This window comes from Lucilia cuprina, chromosome 5 (assembly GCF_022045245.1).
Source record: "Lucilia cuprina isolate Lc7/37 chromosome 5, ASM2204524v1, whole genome shotgun sequence".
Taxonomy (NCBI): Eukaryota; Metazoa; Arthropoda; class Insecta; order Diptera; family Calliphoridae; genus Lucilia; species Lucilia cuprina.
In genome coordinates this window covers 510,988-538,271 of record NC_060953.1, presented here as the reverse complement: position 1 = coordinate 538,271, position 27,284 = coordinate 510,988, and the positions used below count along the sequence as shown (strand labels likewise).

At 29.5% G+C, this 27,284-nt stretch overlaps 1 protein-coding gene and 1 long non-coding RNA gene across 5 annotated transcripts in view; one reads left to right on the top strand and one right to left on the bottom strand.

Moving 5' to 3' along the window:
- Nucleotides 1-14,711, bottom strand: part of LOC124420315 — a 73,828-nt gene extending 59,117 nt beyond the window's left edge. Inside the window, exons 1-2 of one of the 4 annotated variants that reach the window (XR_006941113.1) lie at nt 14,355-14,711; nt 2,975-3,000 (exon numbers count right to left, since the gene is read on the bottom strand). This is a non-coding gene — a long non-coding RNA (uncharacterized LOC124420315). Of the gene's footprint in view, nt 1-2,974; nt 3,001-4,465; nt 4,564-14,152; nt 14,328-14,354 lie in introns of those variants that run through there. The other 3 variants (XR_006941111.1, XR_006941112.1, XR_006941114.1) reach the window with 3 other exon arrangements.
- Nucleotides 14,712-15,880: 1,169 nt separating this feature from the next.
- LOC111691113 (toll-like receptor Tollo) lies at nt 15,881-22,901 on the top strand. Its single transcript, XM_046952706.1, has 2 exons — nt 15,881-20,541; nt 20,882-22,901. Exon 1 carries the CDS (start codon nt 16,390-16,392, stop codon nt 20,539-20,541), a length of 4,152 nt encoding a protein of 1,383 aa, XP_046808662.1. The 5' UTR covers nt 15,881-16,389; the 3' UTR covers nt 20,882-22,901.
- The last annotated feature ends 4,383 nt before the right edge of the window (nt 22,902-27,284 follow it).

Here is a 27,284-nt window from a genome sequence, read left to right as displayed (position 1 = left end):
TTAAAAGCGTAGGTTTATTCCTTATTTTGTTGGACGCCCTATTAATGGCTTTTTTTAGTCTTTTTTATATACAGTTGATTTTGTATACCCTACACCACCATAGTGAGGAGGGTAGGTATTATCAATTTGTGCTGATGTTTGTAAAGCACAGAAATATAGGTCCTACATCCACCTTAAAGCAAACCGTTCGGCTCAAAATAATTTTCTGATATGTATTAACATATCTCCGTATTTCCGGCTGGCTGTGCATAAATAACACTGACCCTAGCCTCCTTTATAAATACTGAAGCGTGATATCGACCCATATTAGATCCTAACTCCTATAAAAGCCCCTTTTAAAAAATTAGTTTTTCATCAATAAATTACTTATATATATGGGAGTCAAAATTCAACATCATAACTGATATAAGGTATCTCATAGACAGTCATGTCCAACTAAAATTTTCAATTTTTTTAATTCAAGATTCTCTTTTTATAACCAAATTACAGAAGCTTTCTTAATATATAAAATTTTAATTCAACTATCATAATCCTCAATTTCATAAAATTGTAAAAGCTTAAATTTGTCTATAAAATCTACAGGATACAAAGAATTTCAATTTAAGACTGGCGCCTTAAGAACACAAAAGCGTCATTAACTTTAAAATACAACTAAAAAAACAAACGAAAATTAAAAACGCGTTGAAAAAGTAATGTTAATTTATAAAAAGAAAATATTTTTAAAAATCTTAAAATATTAATTAATGTCAATGGTTTTCCTTAAAGATTTTTAGAATCGTATAATATAAATATTTCTAATAAATTGCGGCTTATTATCAAACCACTTTTCATGCTACAAAAAGGCGTTAATTGGAAAACTTTATCATTTTATTGTCGTTATTACTCATTAGATAAAGTTACACTTATACCTGGATTGCATTTAAGAAATTGATTATATAAAAAACTTTCATATTCGTAGCGTATTGTCAATTTAACTCGATAAACTAATATTAAACATGTCCTTTAAATTATTGAATATAATACTGGTAAAATTTAGTTTAACAAAGTCTAACGAGTATCAAGTGTAAAAAAGTATGAGAATGTTTAGACAAATGAATTCCGTGCATTTGTAATTATTATGTTTATTCGATTGGATTGGTTAGTTAAACCAATGAATATGATCATGCGGCATTCTATATAGACAACACTCTTAGTGTGGAAAGTGGATCTACCACATCATCGTACATGTAGAAATACAACTGTTTGTCCATAAGAAGAAATGTGTATCCCACTGTGAACAAACGCATTTATAATATATATTGGCGCATTGACACATTCTAATTCATACAGAATGTATGTTCGGTTCGCTTGTTCGTTCGTTAATACAAACAAACAGAAAAAGAAGATGAAAGTTGAGCATTAAAAACCCAATAGGTATGAATATAATCAAGCTTGTAGGTACAAAACTTAATATTAATATACAATCAAATTCATACTCTTACATGCAACAACAATATAATAAAAAAATAATACCTGTTATATCCCGCAGTGTAATAAAGAGTAGAGCGGCAAACAATGAATAATAAACTAATCCTTTTACATGAATTTTTTAAAATGTATTCATATACATATGTATTTGTAAATCAATCTATGTGTTTGTAATGTTTATGAATGTATTTGTTAACTCGTGCTTAATCAGCAGTAGATTGTTAAAATATTAAATATTTCATATGCATTTAAGCAAGAACAGAAAAGATTATTAATGTTTTACAAATTATAATGAGAAAAAAATTTATTCCAAACATTTGTTTCAAGATCATGGAAATTTTATGCCTAATACTTTAAGTAAAGTGGGAGTTTTTTTTTCCAAAAACTAAAACTCTTTCAAAATAATTATTAAATAACATATGATTTGAGAAAATGTTGTAATTTTTAAAGTTCTTTAAGATTTTCCCACAGCATAACAAAAGACTTAAGCAACGAACCTGACATTAGTTAGTAAAGGTGGACATATTTGTTATACAAGATTATCTTTTTTCATAATTATAATAAAACAAACACTTGCATTGTCTGAATACACATAGTTTTAATAGAGAGATAGAAAAAACACAAATCAAGAAAAGTAAGCAAATGTTGGCAAAACATGTTGTATTCCCCGATACAAATGATAATTTTATGCCAAGTATTTCCCACACTACTTAGTTGTTTGCTACCCGAAATGTACACGAAAATACATGCAACATTTCTTTAACATAGTTGAGTTTCAATTGACATCTGCTTGAATGAAATTAAGTAAGAATTTTTTTACTTATTGACAGGTAAATCAGTAAGAACACACACATGTTCTTGTTAACCATAATATTATTTCTATTTAAAACATCGTTAAAATAAATTTTAAATAATTTTACTAACAGATTTCAAATGTTTTCTTTCTTCCATTTTTATGTAATTTAATTTCTCGGAACTTTAAATATGAGATGAGTTGTATCTCTGGCTGAGCATTGAAAAAAATTCAATATATTCGTTTAATTTCATTTTAAAATCACTATAAAATGTTGTTTTAATTTGAAATTTAGCTGTAATTTAGAAATATGTAGAAGCTGAAACGATTTCTATCAAGTATTGGCGTCAATTAAATATTGTTCTTAAACAACTAAAACAATACGCACAATAAACGAAAATCTTAAGGAAAACTAAAAGAAACATTTAATCGTATCTAAGATTTAGATTTAGGTTTTTTGTTGAATTGTTTATACATTTTACCACGAACTTAAGAACTCATTAACTTGTAGTTTTTTTATTTTCAAGTGATTAACAATCGATAAAACAACCAACACCCTTAACAAAAATATAATTTTTATGTTTACATTGATACATGTGAACATATCACAGAGATTCTTAAACAATTTTCTACAAACTCTTAGCGTGGGATGGAATTAGGCTATTTAGAGAACTAAATAAGAACTATAATGAAATGTTTCTATTCATCACTTACCATTTATTATCACCAATCCCGAAAATCTGAAAAGAAACAAATAATTGTAATTTTAAATATTATTATATTGATGTCAAATAAAAATCTTAAATTTTTTATATTTTTTTTTTGTTGGTAGGAAACTGACGCCCCTTTCAAGAAATTCTTATTTTATTTCATATAATTACAAATTATATTTTATCTGGTCTGATACACCCGTTGTAGTGTAGCAGACCAGAGTCTCTGATGGGAATCGAACTCACAACCCCTAAACTGACAGGCTAGCATACTACCATCTAGCCTAGGCACCCTCAAAGGATCGAGCAGTTTTCTTAGAAAAAAGTGGTGCATGTGACTAGATATTTTATATAAATTTTTTATTTGAGAAACTCTGAGCATAAACAAAGTTGGTATGAAGCGCGTTTAATCGGCCTCGTTTTGTTTTCGTTACTTTTTTCTATCCAAGTTTTTACTTATAATTTCTATACTCTAATACTCTATGATCAAGTATCTAAAACCAAAAAGTAAAATAAAAACAACAATAGCAGTAATGAAAACAACTTGCAACCTTTCTATCCATTCAGAAGAAAACGTGATGAAATTTCTTTCTAAACCTCTACATGAGGACGGTAAACAAGTTGATGATGCCGCTGCTGATGAGAATGATGCTGTACTATAGCTGAATCTAGTGTTTGGCAAGCAGTAAAACTGATCTTGGCCAAGTGTTACAATACAGGTTGTTAGATACCGTAAATATAACCTTTGAATATACACAAGTATATATGAAAGCATGAAGACCTTTGTTACTATTTTTTGGTATTTTTTATTTTTATTTTCTTGTTGTTTTGTTTTCGTTGATTTGATTACATTTTGTTTTTGTATTTTTTAATTTATTACAGTCATTGTGTAGATTTTTATTTGTAACATCTTTAATTTTTTTCAGAAAAATGAAATTTTTTATTGATAACACTTGTTTTTATTTTATTTCTTATTCTATCTAAAATACCAACACTCATCTACAAAGATCTTAAAAGACAAACCAGGTAACAAAGAATTGCAACAAGATTAGATAAATGTGTATTTAATCAAATAATAAGAACATTTGTTTGTAAATAAACCCTAAGAAAATACTATCTAAACCACTTGAAACACAATCACATACACACACACAAATCACATAAAATCATTTGAAGAAGGTTTATTATACTAAATTAAATTAAACTAAACTGAAAAGAATTGTATCGAAACTAGACTAAATAAGTGACATATGGGGTTTTGTTGTCATTATTACAAGGCAAAATCAAAACAGAAAAGGTAAAAACAAATGTTTATCTTAAAATCCATAAAATATTTTAAGAGATTTTTATTTAGAAATAATCAAAATAAAATAAAGAAAACAGAGACACTTGTTTTAATTTATATTATTACATCTCTAACCCACACTTTTGCTTACATTCTGTGTAATTTTTTTTGAATACAACAGTATTTTAACGATACAATTGTTTTGCTTACATTCACATGATGAAAAAGACGGTAAAGTAAATATGAAATAGACAATTATAATGAAAGAAATATACGTTAGTTTTGTCCTATTATAAAACATTTTGCTGTTTACTTTTTAGCCAAAAAATAACTTCAAGTTGTTTTCTTAAGATTTGTGCCAAATTGCTCATATTTCATTTACATAGTTTAGTTTTATTTATACTCTGCTGGCATCTTTTGCCGTTTTACTATAAAGCCGCACGGCATTAAACGAATAAGTAGTTAAAGGCATTCAGTTGCTTTTTATCTTGAGGTTGTTAATATTAATATGAAGGAAAGAAGGAAAAAAAACTTTGCAATATTACTTTTTAACTTGGTCGCAATTTATACGACAGCTTGTTAACGAGTTTTTGTAGTTTTTATTTTTATTGTATTTTGGCCATACTCAATATTTTTGGATGTATTTTATAGATTAAGTGGATTTGTATGGTACTCATATGTATGTATGCATGCTGGTGCTTAAGTAGTTAATAGATAAATATTTGAAGGTGTTTTTCTTTTCATTTTTTTCTTTTGCTTTAAGCGGGAGTCAATTAACCTATTAATTGCAATTTTAGTTTTTTTTGCTTAATCATATATTTTTAGAAAGAGAAGAGAAACAATAAAGAAATTTTTTAAATTGTACGTATCAGAAACATAAAAATTGGTTTATTCAACTAATGCTTCTGTTTAAAACAGGAGTTGGTTGTCATAAAAAACTAATTTGTATATACCAATAATGTTCAAAAAGTTTTTATGGTTTAAGTACCACAGGAACTTATAAGGATGTAAATTAAAAAAAACGAAACTTAAAAAGTGCTTGAACCACGATATCAAATGAAAAATAAATTGAAAAATTAAAATTAATGTAGATACATGTTATATACTTGAATTTCACAACTGTTTCACTTAACTTAAAGTAGTACAAATATTTCACTTTATTTAAAAAAATGAATTTTCTTAATACAAAAAGTGAAAAATAAAAACTTTTATATCAATTAATTTTAAGAAAAAGAAAAAAAGACACACTCCAAAAGCCAAAATATAAAATACGATATATCAAAAATGTCTATTTATAAATCAGTGTTGTTTTGCCTTTTGCTGTTGCGTTATTTAGCACCCTACATTTACCATGAAAAATGATCATGAATGTCGTTTCACCATAAACATATACATTCATATACTTGTATAACCAAAACAGAAAATAAATATATTGTATATAAAAAAATAAAAGCAGCTGAGCTCAAAACATCAACGATTAATTATACAATTTGACAGAAGTATGCTGAGGATCCTTAGGACGGACTGTTAAAAGAAATACAAACGTCTGCAAGAAATGAAATAATACTGAAAACCTTTATATAATTGAGAGGATCATCACCCATATAATGATCTTAAAACAGAGGAGACCACTCAATGATTTTGTTAAAATTCTTAACAAGGGGACTATAATTCAAAGAAATGAAAAGCAAAACAACAACAAAAATTAAATAATTAATTACACGAATTAATAAGTGAGCCGTATAAGGGAAAAGAAGACTTAAAATTTCATTTTTATTTCGTTAATGATATTAGAACATTTTTATAAAAGTTAAGATTGGTTTCTAAATTAAACATAAATACCATATTAACAATTTGAGAAAACAAAATTAATAATGTTAAAATAGGCATGCAGTTAGGCGTACATACATATAGACAAAAAGACTTGAACGAAATAAACATCAAGAGTCAGAGGTAACAAATCTATTTGCTGATTTATGCACATACACTAATACTTATACCACAAACTCGAACAGAACAGATAACTAAACGATGAATAAGTATGTATTTAACAATTTCAAGAGAATATTTATTTACATATATACATACATATGCATATTTATTTATGTTTATTTGTTGGTATTCAATCATTCTATTAATTCATTTAAACATTACCTACTACTAAAACATACATTAATTCATACATTGAATTTTCATCATGTGTCTATGAGATGTATCTATAGTATGTTTGTATATATGTGTATATGTGTACATATAAATATAGAGACACAATCAAACATACATGCATTATGTATCCAAACATTTGAATTTATTTAAACTCTTATAAATATTATGCAGGCTCATTTAATACTGATTTGTTCAAAATGTGCATAATGTGAATGAGATATGGATGGATGGATGACTGACTATAGATAATATGTGTATAAATGTATCTGCACACTTACACAATAAAACATCTCGATATCTGTCTCCCCGTGTATGAGTATATCATCTATCTATCGTAAGTGATTAATTCATAAGTACTTTATAACACTCAAGTGTTTAGTATACAAAATTGAATTGAAATGGCAATTATGACACAAATCATTTACGTTTCTATAAAGACATAAATATGATGATGAGAATGATGCATTGGCAGCAGAAGAATGAATGAATTGGTTGGTTTTGTATTGTCAATATTTATGTCTGCATGTCTGTCGCTCTGTATAGTGGTATGTGAAGTATGCATCTGTATATCTGTATGTAGTTTCTATTGTACTAAAATTGCTAACAACTGAAGTATGGTTTTGTGATAAAGTTGAAGTTTAAGTTACTATGTATTTGTATATATTAAATGTTGTTTTCTAAATGATTTTTATTGTATCATTTCTAAGCTCATCATCATCGGTATTATATTTTTCCACAATTAAGTAAATAAAAAGATTATTCTTAAATATTATTTTATTTCACAATAAGTATGACAATAAATAGTTTAGTTATTTAAAAATGTTTTTGTTAAAGATGGAATAAAAGGAAATTGAAATGTCTTTTCACTTCACATAAATCATACTTCAGACATGCAAAAATACTATAGAAATAGAAAAAATCTTTAGAATTACATTTATGTTGTATGAAATGAAGTTAACATACATACATAAATAATATCTATGTATTTATTAATAATAAGTATACTTCATTAAAAACTTCCATTGCCTAGAATATTTTTAATCATTCCCGCTACTTTAAGAAAAGTTAAATATAACATACAAAAACTACAATTTTTGCAATTTTTATTACTCATTTATAAATGAAAAATTTGTCTTAAAAATTTTAAAATGTTCCACAAATTTAAGTGATTTTATTACAGCTTTTTAAATTATAAAACAAAATATTAACTGAAAATAAATTTAGAGACTTAACCGGAAATTTATTATAATTGCTGTAAAAAACAAAAACTTAATGACAACAAGACGGATAAACAATAAAATAAAAGACTAACATCAAAATCACCATAAGCAGTACGTTTATCATCAATTTTCAATGATAACAATCCTTTTGATGCGACTATATCATCAATGTATCGGTGTTTGTTGTCGATCATCATTGATCACTGATCTTGTCTTTGATCAACCACAACCAAACAAACAGCTTCAGCTATCTAAAAGAAAAAAATTCATATTTTCTTCAACATTTTTTTTCTCTGGCCGCTGTTGTTCTTTCTGTTTTGTTTTTAAGTTTTCAGTAGCTTTAAAGCCTTAAATGTTTTATAAATGCTTTTCCCCGCGGGATTTCTTGTTGACATTGTGATCAACCAGATTGCAAGCGACATATGATATGATCACTTGTCGCTTTTTTCTCGTTTTTATACTCTGAAGAGAGAAGTTTTTGTTTTAATAAACGATTAGACATAATGTTGCAGTCAGTTGAAAGAGATTCAACTTAAGTCTGTATGACGATTGTTGGCTCTAGTATATAACTTTTTATTTTCTATACAAGTACTAAATAAAATTTTTGACACAGATTTGTAACAAAAACCTTGCGAAAAATATCAAACAACAACAAAAAAAGGAAGCTAAAGAAAAAATTGCTAAAAATCCTTATTTGGATGATTACGACAATTGGATTTGTTATATTGTGCTGTATTGAATCGAATGGATTGAACTGGCTTTCGTAGCCATATTGTGATCGAGCTTGTATAATGGTGAATTGTGTTAAGACGCTTTCGTCTTTTTACAACCATTTGAGGACAGACAGCTTTGTTAAGGTTTTCGGAGATTTATTTTGTGTGTGCATGAGAATACTTATTAAAAATGGTTCACTTTAAATTGGTACGAAAACATATTGAAACTTTTTACCTATACATATATATGGATATAAAAATATCATTCTGCAGATTAAACATTGAAAGCAAATATTTAATTATATAAATATAGCTTTCATCACTGACAACATTACAAATTTAAAGTGGACCTTGCTTAAGAATTTTTATTGTTTTAGTTTGTTGAAAAATGTTGTGTTGTTCTTTTTAAATTGTTTAATGATTTTATACTACTGTTGTTGTAATTTTCTTTCTCAATGCATTTTATTTTATTTAATTTCTTTAAAGTGGCGTCTATGCAAGAGTATGTTTGGAAAACCGTTGTTTTATTTTTTACGCAACAGTAGTAAAAGATTCTCAAGTTTTTTGTTTTATAGTATATTGGCTAAAGTTGATCTGTCTTTTTTTAAGGCCCAAGGCGGCTTCATCTTCCACATCAGCCTTATACATCCTATCGAAACATTATCAATCGTACGACATGTTTTTCTTAAGTTCATGTTATTGTCTTTTTTTCTAGATTTCGTTAGTTGGTCTGTTTTATCGTTAAGCATCATGTTGTTGTTAGTAGTGTGTTCAGTAGTTTTTTTTTTCAATGATGATGCTGCAACTAAAAGTTTTGTTTTGCAATGTTTTTTTCTTTTTGATTATTGCGTTTACAATTGACAATTGTTGCTGTTGTTGTTGTTATGTACTATAGCCTGTTGTTGGCTATTTATGTAGTTGTGTAATTAAACAAAAAAAAAAAAAAAAAAAAAACAGAATAAAGACAAACAAAAGAAAGGAGTAAGAATAAAAACAAAACATCGCTGGGTTTTTGCGACTCAAAGTTCTTTTGTTTGTTTTCGTTGTTACTTTTCTTGTTGCATTTATTTTCGGCCGATTGTTGCTGATGTTGCAGCAATTGTTGTTTTATGTAGTTTGACTAAATGACATTGACATTTTCTGTGTGCGACATCAAATAAAATGAGCGATTGGTGCTTCACTTGTAGATGACGTTTGTCTTTTAGCCGACCCGACAAAGCTTGTTATGACATGATTTGATTTATGCTTTCATCATTATCTTTATATTGCTTCTGATGTTGCTTTTGATTTTAAGATTTTCATTGTTATTTGTACTTGTTCTCTTTGAATGTGGTTTTTATTTTGAATCATTACTAGGTGGCCGGCCTAAGGCTTACTAATTTATTATTTTTTCGGTGGAGTAATAAATTGTTATTAGAAACACGATTCATAATATTAGTTTTTAAGGTGTAAACTACAAATGTGACAATTATTTTTTCTGATTCGATTTAATTGCTTGGGAAAGAACTTTTGAAGAAGAGATCTAAACCATATTCGGAACTATTAAAATGTTATGTATACACGATTGTTATATCTTACAACGTTGGCAGTAAAATGCGCAGAAAATGTGTAATAACAGCGTAAACTTACAAATTTTGTCTTCCAATATTGTCAGTAATGCTTTTTCGGACAACGTTACAAATGAAAAATTGTAAGTTCAGTGAATTGTTAGACGTTTTCTGAACATTTTACTGACAACGTTGTAAGATCTGACAACCGTGTATCACGGCCTTAACAGTGGTGGCCCCAAAACTAAAGTTGCTGATATTTATGGCAAACATTAAAATTTAATCCTGAAATGTTGTTTACAGATTTTTTGTAAATAATATTTCGAGCATTTTTGTAAGATGCACACTGTTTTCGAGAAATTTATTTATTTTTTTTTTTTTTTTTTTTTGATTCGTATTGATCTGGTTCCGGTACATTCTGCGTTTTCGCAGAATTAAAAAAAGATTATTGAAAAGGAGATCGTTGTCCAAAACTAACCTCAATATAAGTATATTTTTCATAGCGTTAATATTTTAGTGCAAAAACAGAATATATTTAGATACTTAAAAGGATCAAATGGGAGGGCAATCAAATTTCACGTGTTGTAAATGTTATCAATCATCAGCTCCAAATTATTTTGAACCTTACAATTGTTTTTGAAATTATCAAAAAAAAAAAAACTATAATGAACAGTGAAGAAATTCCGCATTCTAAGTTTCTAGACAAGGTGTGAAAAGTCGCTCGACTAAATAAGTATTACACAATATTGTTAAGTTTATTTACGTTTATGTAACAGCAAATTTGAATTACCAATCCTCAACATTTTACCATTTTAACACTTTGTTGTATATTCAGTTACCAAACAGCTACTTTTTATGTTTGTTTTCACCTCTTTTTTTTATAATGTTTGTTATTTTTCCAACTAAATATTTCCATTTTCCAACATTTTTTATTGAATTAAAGAGCAAAAACAATAAAGATGTGATGAAGGAAAATATAATAAACTGAAAGAAATGGAAAACCCACTCAAATATTGACGCTATGCTCTGGTGCAATTATAATTGGAATTGAAACATGTTTAACAAGATCTAAATAAATATTATTATGCGCAACGAGCAAGGCGCGGCGGCGTTAAACACATCACCAGGCATGGCAAAATAAAACATACAAGCCTGGGCCAGCCGAACGAATGAACGAACGAACGGCCGACCAAGTGACTAACCAAACTGCCAACAACATGAACACACATACCTATACTCAGACAACTAAGAGGTAAGAGAAGATTCAGTGCCAGACACTTTACCACTGAGCCATGTATGAAGGCATACATGTATGTGGAGGAAGGCACCATATCATGTAACATGGAGCAATGGAGTTGGAGGACGAAGAAAAGAGTAACAGGAATTTAACATGTATGTATGTATCTACGTAAACAAGAAGCAGCAGAAGCATAAATATATTTACATGATACCACTATAAAAAAATTAATAAAAAATAAGCACATAAACATATTTTCACGGCTGCTTTGCGTTGGTTTTGGCAAGACAATAAAACAAGTGAAAAAATTTTAGTTGATCAACTTTGTCAGAAAACCACACTACGTTAGATTTGGAATAATATGTATCAAAATACTATATTCAAAAAATTTCAACTTCAAAAAAAGTGTCATTTTCAGGGGTACAAAAAAAGCAAAACAAACAATAGTGTAGATCGTTGGGAAAATATTTGCCTTTAAGAAATCAATTCGATCTAAATTTGAGTTGTCACTTTTTTGAATATTAAGTATTTATATTTATTTAAATGTGTCAGAAAATATAAAATTAATGGAAAATTATACTTTGTATATTGTTGTATGAATTTCAATATTCCTAATATAACTCCAATCCCCATGTAGGGTACAATATGAATTTGAATAATTCAAATTTAAAGAAATAACTCTTGGGCTGCCAGACTTTAAAGAAATTAAAGAAAATATGTTTGGCTTTTATAAAATTTTAATTTTCTGTTAACTATTATATTTTTAAAAAGGTTAAATAATAATTTAAGAAAATAACCCAAAATCACCCTGATCTTAGATCTGGCATCACTTATCTTAGTTGCACAAAAAAATAAGACAATAATAATGATATTAAGAATTTAAGACGTTAAGGAATTGAAAAAGAATTTGAAAAACACAAAAAATACACAAATACAAGTCTAAAATAAGTAAAAAATTTAAATGGAAATAAAAATGCTAATTTATATGTTTCATATGATATCCAAGCTAGAACGACGTGCAAAACATAAAACTTTACTTTAACTTACTGCAACTTTAGATCAACATATAAATTATTAACCCTATAAAGAGATAAGGTACTCTAAAGTAATATAAAAAACAACTTCCTAAGATGCAAATAAATAATAACAACATTAATTTATTTTAATTATACGAATGTCTATAAATGGTTAAACATGGATCGATCTACACTTCAAACTACTCGTTCTAAGGTCTTAGAACAAAGTCTTGAATTCCTAAAAAAATTTCAAATAATTGATTACTTTTAGGATACTATGATAAATTTTTGACCATTTTATATCCTAAAGACAACCAAGGGTAAAAATATACATATGTAATCATGTACGGATGAATGAAAGTTCGTTTGTATATTTGTAGTCTTGTAATAATCCCATTTATATATAATTTTAAACTGGAGACAACTAATACCACAATATGTTCTACTCTTTAGAATCTTAATAAGTAGAATCTCGTTTTATTAAAAATTTTGATATACGTTATTTAGTTAAATAATTAAGCAAAAAATATTACAAAATTTATATAAAAGATAAAATTCCAACTGAAAATAAAAAAATATTAAAAATGCAAAAATGCAAAAAAAAACAATTAATATTAAATTAACACATTAAGTAAATGGTATGTGTATACAAATACTCATACATATACATATGTTCTGATTTCTTTAATATATTTTCCGCATAACGATAACAACTAGGTCATTTTAATGAATAATAATTTAATGATATATTATATTATTTTGTAACAAAAAATAAATAAATTTATAAACAAAAAAAAATAATTATAAAACACTTGCTTACAATTAATTTCACACAAAGACTTGTTACATTGCACGTTTTGCCAAACGTTGTCTGACGTTCTTAAAAACAGTCTTTCTGTCTGTCTTTTAGTTCGTCATTGTTATTATTATTCATTGTCGCTGAGCTAAAGCAAAGTCATTGTCATTCATAGTGAAGTTTTGCAATATAATAAAAAAAGTGATTCCCAAGAATGTCGTTCAGTTAAGTAACAGAACAATGACTGAAAATGTATGATTCAAATTTCATTTCAAGATTTATAGCAAAATAATTGGTAAATTCGTACACAATAGATAACGAAACTATTAATATTTTGCGCAAGCAGGGAAAAAGAGGAAAAAACAATTATATTCTTTTTGATGAAATCAGGTTACCAACATGGTGATCCAATCATAAGGTTAATGTAACAACAGTATTGTAATCAAATTTCCTTTCTCATCTATTTAAGGGATTAAGAAAGAATTCTCAAATCTCTTTTTACTGAAAATCAGATGCAACTTGAGACGATATGACATGTGGGTTGCATGAACAAAAATCTAGAGTAAAAATTCTCTCAAGAGATTTGCAACTTCCTTAATATGAACAATGAAAATAGGAAACAATACTTAGTTTCCCCAGATGGATTAGCTAGATAACACAAGAAACAGAATAGACTAGTAAGAAAACAACATTTGCAATCCAAGGCAATCACACAAAATTGCACAGAAACACACACAGTTGCACTGACACTGAAAAGCATTGATCTAAATAGTTACTTGGAACTACCTGTATCTGTAACTCTCATTCTCACTGGAAATAATTTCAACTTGAATGCACTTTTTGTGAATTTTCATTATTATTTTTGTTGTTGTTTTTTTTTTGTATTTTTCACAATTTCTTATTTCTATTTTGTAAAACTCCTCAGGTTATGTTTTCTGTTTTGCTGGTGTGTGAATGTGTGTATTTGTTTCATAACATCACCTGTCGTTAAATAAATGTTTTTTGATACCATAATGTTGTGTTATGAAATGAAATTTTGTAACATAAAATGTTATACAAACACGAAATAAATATGTATGTATGTTTGTTTGTGTATTTCTTGTAGTAAATAGATATTTTTTTGGGAACATCATAAAAATGCATTTATCGATGAAGCATAAAAATAAACAAACCGTATAGAAATAAAATAAATTGCTACTTACTACTACACACTACTAAACATTGTGATTCTTTCACATAAACTTTAGAAGTTGGGCACTAGAAATAATATGCTTAGAATTCAATATCAGAGACAAATAATGATAAACAAGGCAAATACAACAATTTGGTGAGCTAGCAGACGTTACATGATTACCCTACCAAGTTGCATACAAAGAACTTTAATAAATTAGACTTAATAGTTACAATTTAATATAAATTTATAATCAAACATGCCACACATTTAAATTGTCTTATTTAGCTCAGTTTTAATTGCACTTGATTTACGTGATCAGCCTTTAAAATTAGAAATCAATTTTGTACATTAGAAACCTCTGCATTTGTATGTAGGGTCAATGTAGGGTATTTTTTTAATATGTTCAACATTTGTTCGCATCACAGCTAAAACTAAAAATATTTATATTAATGCTGTAAACAAAATAACATTGAATTTGATACACAAATTGACTGTGGGAGAGTTGTTTCTTTCTTATTTTTTTCTGTTATTTCTTTCAATTTTGTTTTGTTATTTTTCTATGCAGTTTGTTTCTTTTTCTCAGTTGTATTTTTATAATACACAACAAGATGATGTTGCAACTGAACCACGAAATTCAATGCATTTTAATGATATCATGTGAGATGTTTTTTGAAATATATTTATGAGATAATTTCTTGTGTTCTCAAAATGAGTAAAAGAGCATAATATTATATATTAAGAGAACATTTAAGAGAAATTTGTACCAGAAACTGACTCAATTCAAAAATTGCACTCATATTTAAAAACTGGTTTTAAGTTTGATTATCTCTTGTTCGCAAAGATTTAGAAATACTTCTCTCATTTAAATGCTCACATTTACTAAACACATTTACTCTCTAAGCAGTTTGATTTTTTTATCAATTTTAACATGTTTAAATTTTTTATAAATTTAAGTATTTTCAAAATTAACTAAATAAAGTTTTTGATGAAATTAAATTTTTTTGAACATTACTTAAAATTATAAAACCGTTTTACTTTAAATAATGTAAATATGACCCAGAATAAAAAAACGACTTTTTTTTTGCAAAAACAAAAACATAACTTAATTACTCAATACTAAATCTGGTTTATTTAAGTTTTATTAATTTCAGAGAGATTATAAATTATTTACAAACTCTCACAAGCCTCCTATTAACTCATAATATACCTATTGCTCCCTCACTCTTTTAACTCAATTTATTATTTTCTCACACTCAACTCGTACACATGAAATTTAGGGAAACCACCACAGAAAATCTACTAGAAACTACTCAAGTCCATGGCAAACCCAACAAACCGGTCTTACTAGTGTCAATGTCTTGATGCACCAAAAGGTTTGAAGTATTAGTTTTTGTTGCTTTTCGTAATCTTGCTTAACAAGGCAGTCAGGCAGCTAAACCAACATACTTTTACCACCACTTTAAATTTCCCATTTGCTCTGACTATGCAACAACATAAACTCCATGTAACTGTGAGTTGAGACTAGAGTGCGTGTAGATGTTTGCCTGGCTCAATCATACAAAAACAAAAAACCCATGCCTGCATGCATGTTCAATGAGTGCTCAACACCACCACCAAACAAAAAGACCGAGAACAAGAAATCACTCAATTTGTTTGTTTGCCCGCTCTCCCAACGATCTCTGTGTGTTGTTTCATACTCACAGTCAAAAATTTTGTAATCACACAATTCCTTAGAGGACTGATGACTACATTTTGAGAAATCAGTTAATGAGAAGATATCGAGTAGATCACACGTTTCAAAAATATAACGGAACAATTTTTTTGTTTTTAAAAAATTAAAATTTATTTTGAAAAAGATCTACTTAATTAAAAAAACGAATTATTTTAAATTAAAAAAAATCATCACATAAAAAAGTTACGTTCGTTACCTTCTATACTTTGGATTACGGTTACGGTTTGATCTTTTTAAAATTCAATTAAAAAGAAAGAATATTTTAACAAGAGAATATAAACAAACAAATAAATATAATGAACGCTCTAAATAATAAATAGAGAAAAAGTGTTTAATTACCACCTCAAACGAAATCAGTGAAATTTAATAACAAAATAAAATACGAAAAATGAAGCAGTTAAAAAAACTTAAATTATAATCAGCAATACACGAAGTAATACAAAATCTATATTTCATTTTGAAATAAAAAATAAAAGAAATTTATCATAAGTTAAGAAGAAAATTAAGCAAAAGTTTTATAAAAGTGCATAAAGATGGCACTCATATCAAAAACCATCTTGTCAGTGCTAATCTCTTTCATAATTCCGGTACTCGGCGCGGCCTTAAGTAAAACGGTGCTATATCAAGCTCCCGATGAGTGTCGTTGGTCCGGTTCAAATGAAAACGATATTACACTAGTTTGTCATTTGCGTACAATTAATTCGGAACTCGAAAATACCAATTTTAGTGTCATACAACCACAAAACACCATTCGTCTAAAACTCGAATGCAATGACGCTTTGTTCTTCCAGAGCAGCCTCAGTCCCGACAGTTTCCGTTCCCTTGTAGAATTGCGTGCTCTTACCATTGAGTATTGCAAACTTGGCAATTTAACTGATGGTTCTTTTCGTGGCCTGCAAGATTTGCGCAATCTGACAATTCGCACCCACAATGGCGATTGGTCAACAATGTCTTTGGATATTTCACCATCCAGCTTTAGTGAATTTCGTCAACTCGACCGTTTGGATGTAAGCCTCAATAATATTTGGTTAATTCCAGATGGCATGATATGCCCATTAAAAGTATTAAAACACCTGAACATCTCCCATAATGAGATCCAAGACATTGGAAACTTCCACTTCAGCGCATCACTCAGCACTCGCAAATCACGTATTTGTGGTTCATCTTTAAACAGCATCGATTTAAGTCACAACAAAATTGCTAATCTCCCCTCAGCCATATTTTCCGGGTTGGGTCGTTTGACAAACTTGAATTTAGCTCGAAATGGCATGAACTTTATCGCAGACCGTGCATTTGAAGGTTTGGTTTCCCTGCAAGTTGTCGATTTGTCAGAAAATCGTTTAACATCCCTCCCACCAGAACTTTTCTCAGAAGCTAAATTTGTTAAAGAAATCTACTTGAAAAACAACAGTATTAATGTTTTGGCTCCTGGTCTCTTCAGTGAATTGTCCGATTTGCTTGTTTTGGATTTGTCAGCAAATGAACTTAATTCACAGTGGGTCAATTCTGCAACCTTCATTGGTCTAAAACGTTTGGTGCTCCTTGATCTCTCAGCAAACAAAATCAGCAAGTTGGAAGCCAACATTTTCCGTTCTCTGTCTAGTCTGCAAATACTCAAATTGGAGGAAAACTACATTGATCACATCCCAGATGGTGTCTTCACTGATTTAACAAACTTGCACACACTTATCTTGTCCTATAACCGCATCTCCGTCGTGGGCCAAAACTCATTCCGTGGTTTATATGGTATTTTGGCGCTCAGCTTGGATTACAATCGCATTTCGAAAATTGACACGCAAGCCTTTAAGAACTGCTCTAGCATAGAGGATCTACATCTTAATGGAAACAAGCTACAAAATATACCCGATGCTCTCTCTTATGTACCACTATTGAAGACACTAGATATGGGCGAAAATTTAATCACGAGCATTGAAAATACTTCCATAACAGTCATGGAAAACTTGTTCGGCTTGCGCCTCACTGAAAACTCCATTGACTACATCAGACGTGGTGTGTTTGATCGCATGACTTCATTGCAAATATTAAATTTGTCTGGTAACAAAATAAAAGGAATTGAAGCTGGTGCTTTGCAACGCAACACACATTTACAAGCCATTCGCTTGGATAGCAATCATTTGAAAAACATTGCGGGACTTTTCACTGACTTGCCAAACTTGGTTTGGCTTAACATGTCGGACAATCGCCTGGAGAAGTTTGACTATTCACACATACCCACTGGCCTCAAATGGTTGGATGTGCGTGCCAATCGTATTACTCAATTGGGCAATTACTTTGAAATTGAGAATGAATTGAGTCTCACCACTTTTGACGCCAGCTCAAACTTGCTTAGTGAAATAACTGCCGGCTCTATCCCCAATAGCATCGAAGTATTATACTTGAATGACAATCTTATCAACAAAATTCAACCCTACACTTTCTTCAAGAAACCCAATCTTACAAGAGTAGATTTAATACGCAACAAACTCACTACTTTGGAACCCAACGCCTTACGACTATCTCCCATACCTGAGGATCGCGACATACCAGAGTTCTTCATTGGCCACAATCCATTCCAATGCGACTGCAATCTTGATTGGCTACAAAAGGTTAACATTGAATCACGCACTCAGCCCAAACTCATGGATTTAGATCAAATCTACTGCAAATTATCCTACGCACGCGGTAAAACACATGTACCTCTCATCGAAGCCAAATCCAGTGACTTCTTGTGCAAATACGAAACCCATTGCTTTGCTTTGTGCCACTGCTGTGACTTCTACGCTTGCGACTGCAAAATGGAATGCCCCGACAGATGTGCCTGCTACCACGACCAGTCATGGACTTCAAATGTTGTTGACTGCTCGCGTTCTGGCTACGATCGTGAGTTGCCTTCTCACATTCCCATGGATTCCACGCAATTATATTTGGATGGTAACAACTTTAAAGAACTCTCAAGCCATGCTTTTATTGGACGCAAACGTTTGAAGGTTTTGCATTTAAATCACTCGCGCATTGAACTCGTGCAAAATCGTACATTCTATGGTTTGTTGGAATTGGAAGTGCTGCAGTTGAATCACAACAACTTGCGTCAATTAAATGGCAACGAGTTCCAAGGTCTCGATAATTTACAAGAACTTTATCTTCAACATAACGCCATAGCTACCATAGATTCTTTGACATTTACGCATTTGTATCATTTAAAAATATTGCGTCTAGATCATAATCTCATTACTGAGTTTGCTGTATGGAACTTTTTGCCTCCTTATCTCAATGAATTGCGTATGGCCGGCAATCCATGGACATGCAATTGTGCATTCGTAGACAAGTTCCGTGACTATGTAAATCGCCATGAGTCGGTGCAGGACAAGTTAAAGTTAAGATGTTCTGCTCTATTGGGCAGCAATGGTACCGTGGGCATCAATGCAACCGCTCTCACGCAACAACCAACAGAACAATTTACCTTGTATCTTAGCCCGGAAGTTGTGAAAGAAGGCAATATAAGATACTTGGCTTGTGGCGGTGTCTTGCAACAACATTTATTGGGAGTCACAGGCACCAATGGTGGCTTCCTCAATGGCGACATCAACGATAACATCATTATTAATGGTAACATGACCTCCACCAAAATGATTTTGTCTCAGCCTCCAATGCACGATTATGTTCCCATTTTGGTAGCCATACTGACAGGATTTGTTTTCGTTATCATTTGCACCATGCTAGTATTTATCTTCCGCCAAGAAATGAGAGTTTGGTGTCATTCGCGCTTTGGCATACGTATATTCTACAATAGAAACAAAGATATGGACAAAAATGAACGCGAGAAATTATTTGACGCATTCATATCATACAGCTCAAAAGATGAGGCATTTGTTACCGAAGAATTGGCTCCGTTGTTAGAACAAGGTGACACTCGATACAAATTGTGCTTACAAAATCGTGATTTTCCAGTCGGTGGTTACATGGCCGAATCTATTGTTCAAGCTATTGACACTTCAAGAAGAACAATAATGATTCTGTCAGAGAATTTCATAAAGTCAGAATGGTGTCGCTTCGAATTCAAATCTGCTCATCAATCGGTATTACGCGATAGAAGAAGACGTTTAATTGTCATTGTTTTGGGAGAAGTACCTCAAAAAGACTTAGATCCCGATCTAAGACTGTATTTGAAAACCAACGCCTACTTACAATGGGGCGATAAACTTTTCTGGGAAAAGTTACGTTTTGATTTACCCGATGTACCCAACAACCAAAGAAGACCTCATGGTGTAGCAGGCCACTGCAGCGGAGTAGGTGTTCATATGCCAATGGCTCCTCATCATCATCATATGCAGACACATCATCTTCATCACTTACATCCTCAAGCTCAACTGCAGCAACACCATTTGCAGCATGCCAGTTTTCGTTCTCAAATGCATCACAACATCAATGGCTCCCGCCAGAATCACAACCGAAACAACACCAATCCTCAACAGCAGTCCACCATGCTAATGGGTCCTCCCTGCCAGCCCGGCCAACCACAACAACAACCAATGCCTCTGCCATTGCCACCCACCAACCAAAGCAGTAGTATTCAACACCAGAGTCTACCTTTGCCACCATGTCCCAGTCCCAGAAGTGCTACCACACAGTCGTCAGTAGGAGGTAATTCCTCCAACTCCGGACGGACAGTCGCCGTACATATTTAAGTAAGTGAGTGTATATAGGGTTGAGAATAGTAGAATTAGGCCAAATTTTGCCAAGTTAGAAAACAAGAAAAGAAAAACGTTAATTTAACCGGATTTTGGTTACTAGTGAAAATCCTTTCTAAAATCGATTTTTTTGGTTTCAACTGACATTGATCCGTCTAACTCATTGTTATTGTTGCATTAAGCTGCTATTACTTTAGCTGCTGTTGTTTGGTTTGGTCGCAGTCAATCATTTTAAATGACCATTTTGAATTTGTATCTCGTTAAAACAAGAGGTTTTTATTTAACTTCACGTTTTTATGATTTTCTTTCTTTTTTTGTTATTTTCAAACAACAAAAGGCAACAAAGAAAAACACGTTAATGGGGAACGGAAAACCTATTACAATAACAGGCTGATAAACATGAAACTGAAACAAACGATGAAGACAAACTGTCAGACAGACATACAAACCAGTGAAGCAACCCAAACAGCAACAAACAAGATACACAAATTATGGAGGTAATAAAGGAGACTTAAAAATGAGGCAGCACAACAGAAGAAAAAAAAACTAAAATAAAAAATTGTAGTCATAAAGAACCTTTTGGCACAATGGCAATGCCAACAAGCGTAGCAAACGAGCCAAGATGCAAATGAGCAGTTTCTGCTACTACGCCAACTTCTGCTGGCGACATTTGTTGCAAAAGCTTGTTGCGCTTTTGCGGTGAATTCATTGAGCTCGAAACGCGTTTGCTTGTCGTTGCAGTTGCTGTGCTTTTTACTTGCTTGTTTTTATTAAACGGTTACAATGACTTCAAAAGTCAGCATAATTTTTTGCCGTTGTTGTTGGTTTCCTTTTCCACCTTGTAATGATTCAGAAAATTGATGTTGCATGCAACAACGAAAAAAACAGACAATTTCATTTATTATGCAAAAAGAGATACTCAGAGAGACGAAAAAGTAACAAAACAAAGAGAATAAAATAAACAAAATAAAAACCGGCAAAAGACACAGTCTTCTTATAGACATGTTATGCATATTTTGCAACAACAACAGCAAACACATTAAATTGCACGTCACTATGTTTTTTTTTTTTATTATTTTATTGTTTCTTTTTGGTCTTTTGGCCAGACCAGGAACACCGAGGGTTAGACATACTTGTACGAATACATGCAAAGCAACCAGACAGCTAAAGAAAATGCAATAAAAACAACTACAGGAATAAAACCTGACGTCTTGGCGATCACTAAATGGACAATGTTGGATTTGTATTTTTGTATGTTTTTTTCCTCATTTTGCCCAAAACGAAATGCAACAACTAAATTGAGGACAAGAAATGCAGAATTTTCGGTCTTTACAGTCGACAAACAACTGCTCGTCTACATTTATATGTCTGTCTGGCATGTAGTCATCATGCAGAGGCAACAACTACATCAGCAGACATTTTAAAAAAAGAAAATAGATTTCTTTCTTTTAGGCTAAAATTTCAAACAACGGAAATTTTTACCTAACAAATTGCTACATTTGTTGCACTACCAAAAATACATGCAACTAAACGAAAACCAAAAGAAAGGCAATCTACTATATAATTCATTTCAAACCAAAAAACCGAAAAGGCTTTCTAAACGTTTCTCTTTTTTCATTTTCTTTCTTCACTTATCCCCTACCACCAAATAAGAAAACTTTTTTTGGCAAAATATAAAAAAATACAAAACTAGACGAATTGAAAACATTCCAAGTTAAAAAAGGTAAAAATTAAATAAATGTTAAAAATACTTCAAGTACACAACAACACTCAAAAAGATTATGTTGTACAGATGCAAAACAAAACTAATTAAAATTTTTTAAAAAACTATGGGGTTTTTTGCAAAATTATATAAAAATGTGATATAATATTAAATTTTAAGTAAACTGTTAACTACGTCCTGTATATTTAAAGTAATAATAATAATAACAAAAACGCTTAGTTGTAAGATTTAGATAAGAACAATAATTAATAATAATAATGTCCTCCCAGTCAATAATAAATTCAATAAAAAAACAATTACTTTTGTAAATAATATAGAAAATAAATTAAATGAAATATTTACTTGGTACTTAAGAAATGAAAATCAACCACCTCTTTTATTGAAACTAATGCAAAACAGCCATATTTTTCTTATAAATCTAAAAGTGAAAAACACGCTCTCTCTAAAACTATTTACACTCGAAGAAAAAAAACAAGTATAAAAAGTATTTACCATGTTAAATAGTGACTGATTATGTTTATAAGTTTAAAATACAATGAACAAATGAAACAACAACAAAATTGTAAAATATTTTTTAAGTTTTTTATTTTGTAAAATTTGTATTTTTGTATATAAATTTGTATGTATTTTATAAAACAATATTATCATTTAATTTTAATTAATTATTTTATTTATTATTTTTATTGTTTTGTATTCTAGTTTCTAAGTAGTATTAATTTAATTATAATTTGCAAATTATAGTCCTAAAAAAAATGTTTAAACGACAAGATTTTTATAAAAAAATATCAAAAGACAATAAAAACACAAAAAATCCATATTAAATATATGAAAATTATTAAAAAACTAAATTTAATTTGGCCATTTTTATTTGGGAAAATTCGAAGAGTTTAAGGGAAAACATATTTTCTTTTACAGATGTTGACAAAAACAATTAAAAAAAACTTTATTTAATTTTAATTATTTTGGAGTTTCAAAGAATTAATCATTAGATTTAGATGTATCAGAATGGTGACATTTTTATTTCAAATTTTGTGACAACTGAAGTGCTTTATTAGCAATAATTTACTTAAAAAACAAGCAAAAAATAAAATTTATATATGAATATAAATTTATAGATAATAATTGGTCAAGTCAGTTTAAGCTATTAGTCATCAACTCCGACAAGACTATATTTTAAAAAATAAAAAATAACATGCACTTATTATACATTTATTTTATTAAATTAATAATAGCAACTTAAGTATCTAGAATCACACCCCAGTTTTTTTTTTGTATTTGGAATTTGAATTCCGATAACTTTTACTAACAATAATTTGTTAAATGTATGTCTCTTGTTTGTCAGAATGCATTTGTAAAAATTGGGTGTACCTGGTTTTCGTTTTGTTATATTTTTTATATAAAAATAAATATTAGGTAAAAATTAATGCTCAACGGGTGTTTACTAGATAACGACCGACCGACTGACAAACATACCGCTAAAGAAAACAAAAGCGAACATGATGATTAATGTCTGGGTCTTCAGTTTTATGTACTGTACTGGCCATGACTAAATAATTTCCATTGGATCAACATTTCTCAGAACACAACCTTCAGTTTATGTCCATAGATCACTATGGTGATTATTTTGAAGGTTAATTTAATTTGAAAATTGCTTGTGGGTTAAAACGTCGCCTCTACTGCATCTTCTGTACGTCCTGACTACACCTGTATTACCTAAACATAGTTTTACACTAGTTAGTTATTTGGCTTAGTAGGTAGGCGTGTTTGTTACAATTGCAAAAGTCATAAAATTCCAGCTGTCTTTTGATGTATCTGGTTGGCGTTCTTAACAAGATTTTGATCAAGGTTAATTTCTCTTCGTTAAGGATAATAAGCGGTTTGCCTTTTGTAATTGATAACGTGAAATGTTTGACAGTTTGTTATAATCTATTGCTCATAGATTTTGTTGAAGGTTATACATATTAACAAAAAGGCAAACAAAACGAACAGTTGAATAAAGTACAAAAACAAACAACATACATAACTCTAATATCTAAGATAAGTTATTGCAACAACGAGATTTCTTAACCCATATTTATACATTGTCTATGTGTTTAATATCGAATCGCATTTGTTTTTGGCTTTATTGTGTTTTATAGTTTTAGTCTTATTTTATCTTTTAGTTTGTATCTTAAACAGCCATCATGTTTGTTTATAGACAAAAATGATTTTAATTACTGATTTAGATCATGTTTGGAAATATCGTAAAAATATTTATGTTTTTTTCTTAGTTTTAAAAAAATATTTAAGTGTTCTGAACTGATTAATTGATAATAATTGAAGACTTTTCAAAGAAATAGAACACTTTGAATATTTTCAGAAAATAATTCAATTTTACCAAGAGACCTTTAACTACTTTTATAAGGAGCGATTAGTAGTATTTTCTTAAAATTACTATACTTTGAAGTAAATTTTAAGTTTTTAATTTTATTTTCTGCACTTTTTACAGATTCTCCGATCTTAAGAACATTTATGTTTACAGAAAAAGAAAACAAATCAATACAAAAATCCAACTTGTAAACCAAGCTTAAGACAATCATTAATTAACGGTTCTAAAAATTTCATAAGTTCTAACAAACATTGTATTAAGTAATAGCCAAACATACCAGTCTGACTAGATATCATTTAGAAAAGAAGCAAATTAATGAAATTTGTCTACTGTTAATCATTGAAATATACAGAAAATGTGAACACCAGGAATGAAGCAACGAAATCAAATTAAAGTGATTAAAGATAATAAGCCAAAGCTAACGAATCTACAAGAAAGAAAGTCAAAACAACCATGAAGTTTTTGAATGAACGAGTAAATGAGTGACTGACTGAATAAATGTCTGGTTACCAAACTAATAAAACATCTAATAAATGACAGTACATCAAACATTAATTAGAAATTAATGTGATATAATTAAAAATCAAACATAAAAGTTTGGCTTTAAATATCAACAAAGATAAATAACAGAAACCTAAAAAACAAAATTCATAAACAAAAAATTATAATCAACATTTAAATAGAGAAAAAATAACAGATGCTTGTTAAGGTTTATTAACAAAAAAACCATCAGAAAAAGTCAACAACATCGAGCATCATCATTAAATTATTCGACAACATCAGTTAACTGCTGTTGTTTTTGAACTTTTGATATAGAAAATTGTTAGTTACGAGTAGGTTTGTAGTTTTTTTTTTTCACCCGGTATGTCTGTCTTTCAAACTATATTTTTAGATTTTTATCCTAAACTAACAATCATGATTATTAACATCAATGTCATTTGTCTGTTGTGTTTTTAATGTTTTTATGTTGTTTGTTTATTTGTTGTATTTTAGTAAATTTTTTAGTACTCATGTTTGCTCATCGACTAATTTCTCTAGACCATGCAAGTCAATGTACAAGAGACATTAAATAAATTTCCTTTGTAACCTTGACTTTACGGTAGCCTTTGTAAATAGATAAAAGGTATACACTTAGAGAAAATTAACTAATTTGATAAAAGGAATATAGATTTGAAGATATTTCAATTTTCAGTTTATATCAATCTTAGCATAAATAAAACATAGTATTTCCATAAGAATTACGTTCAGAAATAGCTCTAAGTGATTTCTTTTAACATATGTGGAAGTGATGTTTATTGACTTCAAAGGAAACGAAAATAATACCGTTTTAAATAACCTTTTTTTGTGTTAAAATCATTATTTCTTCAGATATTTTTCAGTACTTCCATACATTTTACTTCTTTTCGCTTCTTTGGAAGTTTCTTTTCTGAGAATATTTCCCACAACATTCTTAATTTTATTTCATCACTACTTCTTCTTTCAGTGTAACAAGTGATATTTCAATTTTCAGTTTATATCAATCTTAGCATAAATAAAACATAGTATTTCCATAAGAATTACGTTCAGAAATAGCTCTAAGTGATTTCTTTTAACATATGTGGAAGTGATGTTTATTGACTTCAAAGGAAACGAAAATAATACCGTTTTAAATAACCTTTTTTTGTGTTAAAATCATTATTTCTTCAGATATTTTTCAGTACTTCCATACATTTTACTTCTTTTCGCTTCTTTGGAAGTTTCTTTTCTGAGAATATTTCCCACAACATTCTTAATTTTATTTCATCACTACTTCTTCTTTCAGTGTAACAAGTGATATTTCAATTTTCAGTTTATATCAATCTTAGCATAAATAAAACATAGTATTTCCATAAGAATTACGTTCAGAAATAGCTCTAAGTGATTTCTTTTAACATATGTGGAAGTGGTGTTTATTGACTTCAAAGGAAACGAAAATAATACCGTTTTAAATAACCTTTTTTTGTGTTAAAATCATTATTTCTTCAGATATTTTTCAGTACTTCCATACATTTTACTTCTTTTCGCTTCTTTGGAAGTTTCTTTTCTGAGAATATTTCCCACAACATTCTTAATTTTATTTCATCACTACTTCTTCTTTCAGTGTAACAAGTGTCAGCAGAATGAGTTCTATTAGTAGCCAGCCGCCCAAGCTACCAAAGAGGCTTAATATCTTCAAATGATATTTGTCTAAGACATTTTCAAAATAAACACAAATGACACCAATGATTTTTCTTGGTTCATTTTGTATTTGTACATTCTTGTGCAAAGACAAGACGATTTGTCAGCTGTTCTGCTGCCAGCACTCAACATAAAACGAAAAAAAACCTATTAAGAAGAAATTACAACTGAAAAAACATTTTAAAATTATGTCTAGACCTTAAAAATGAATTGATTTTTTCGGTATTCATTTTACCATTACGATAAATATTTACATAAAATGCAATTATAAAATTAAATTAGTTTTAATTAAAAATTAAATAAAAATTTATTTAACACATTTTCGATATAAAAAAATAAACACAATGAAAATGGTCATTAATCAAATATGTATTAATATCCATCATTTCATAATCAATACAGAAGAAAAAAATATTTATAAAAATTGTAACACAGTCATTCCCATGACTAAAG

What these genes read in the sequence shown, in the direction of transcription:
- LOC111691113 (XM_046952706.1), top strand. Translation starts at nt 16,390, where the DNA reads ATGGCACTCATATCAAAAACCATCTTGTCAGTGCTAATCTCTTTCATA.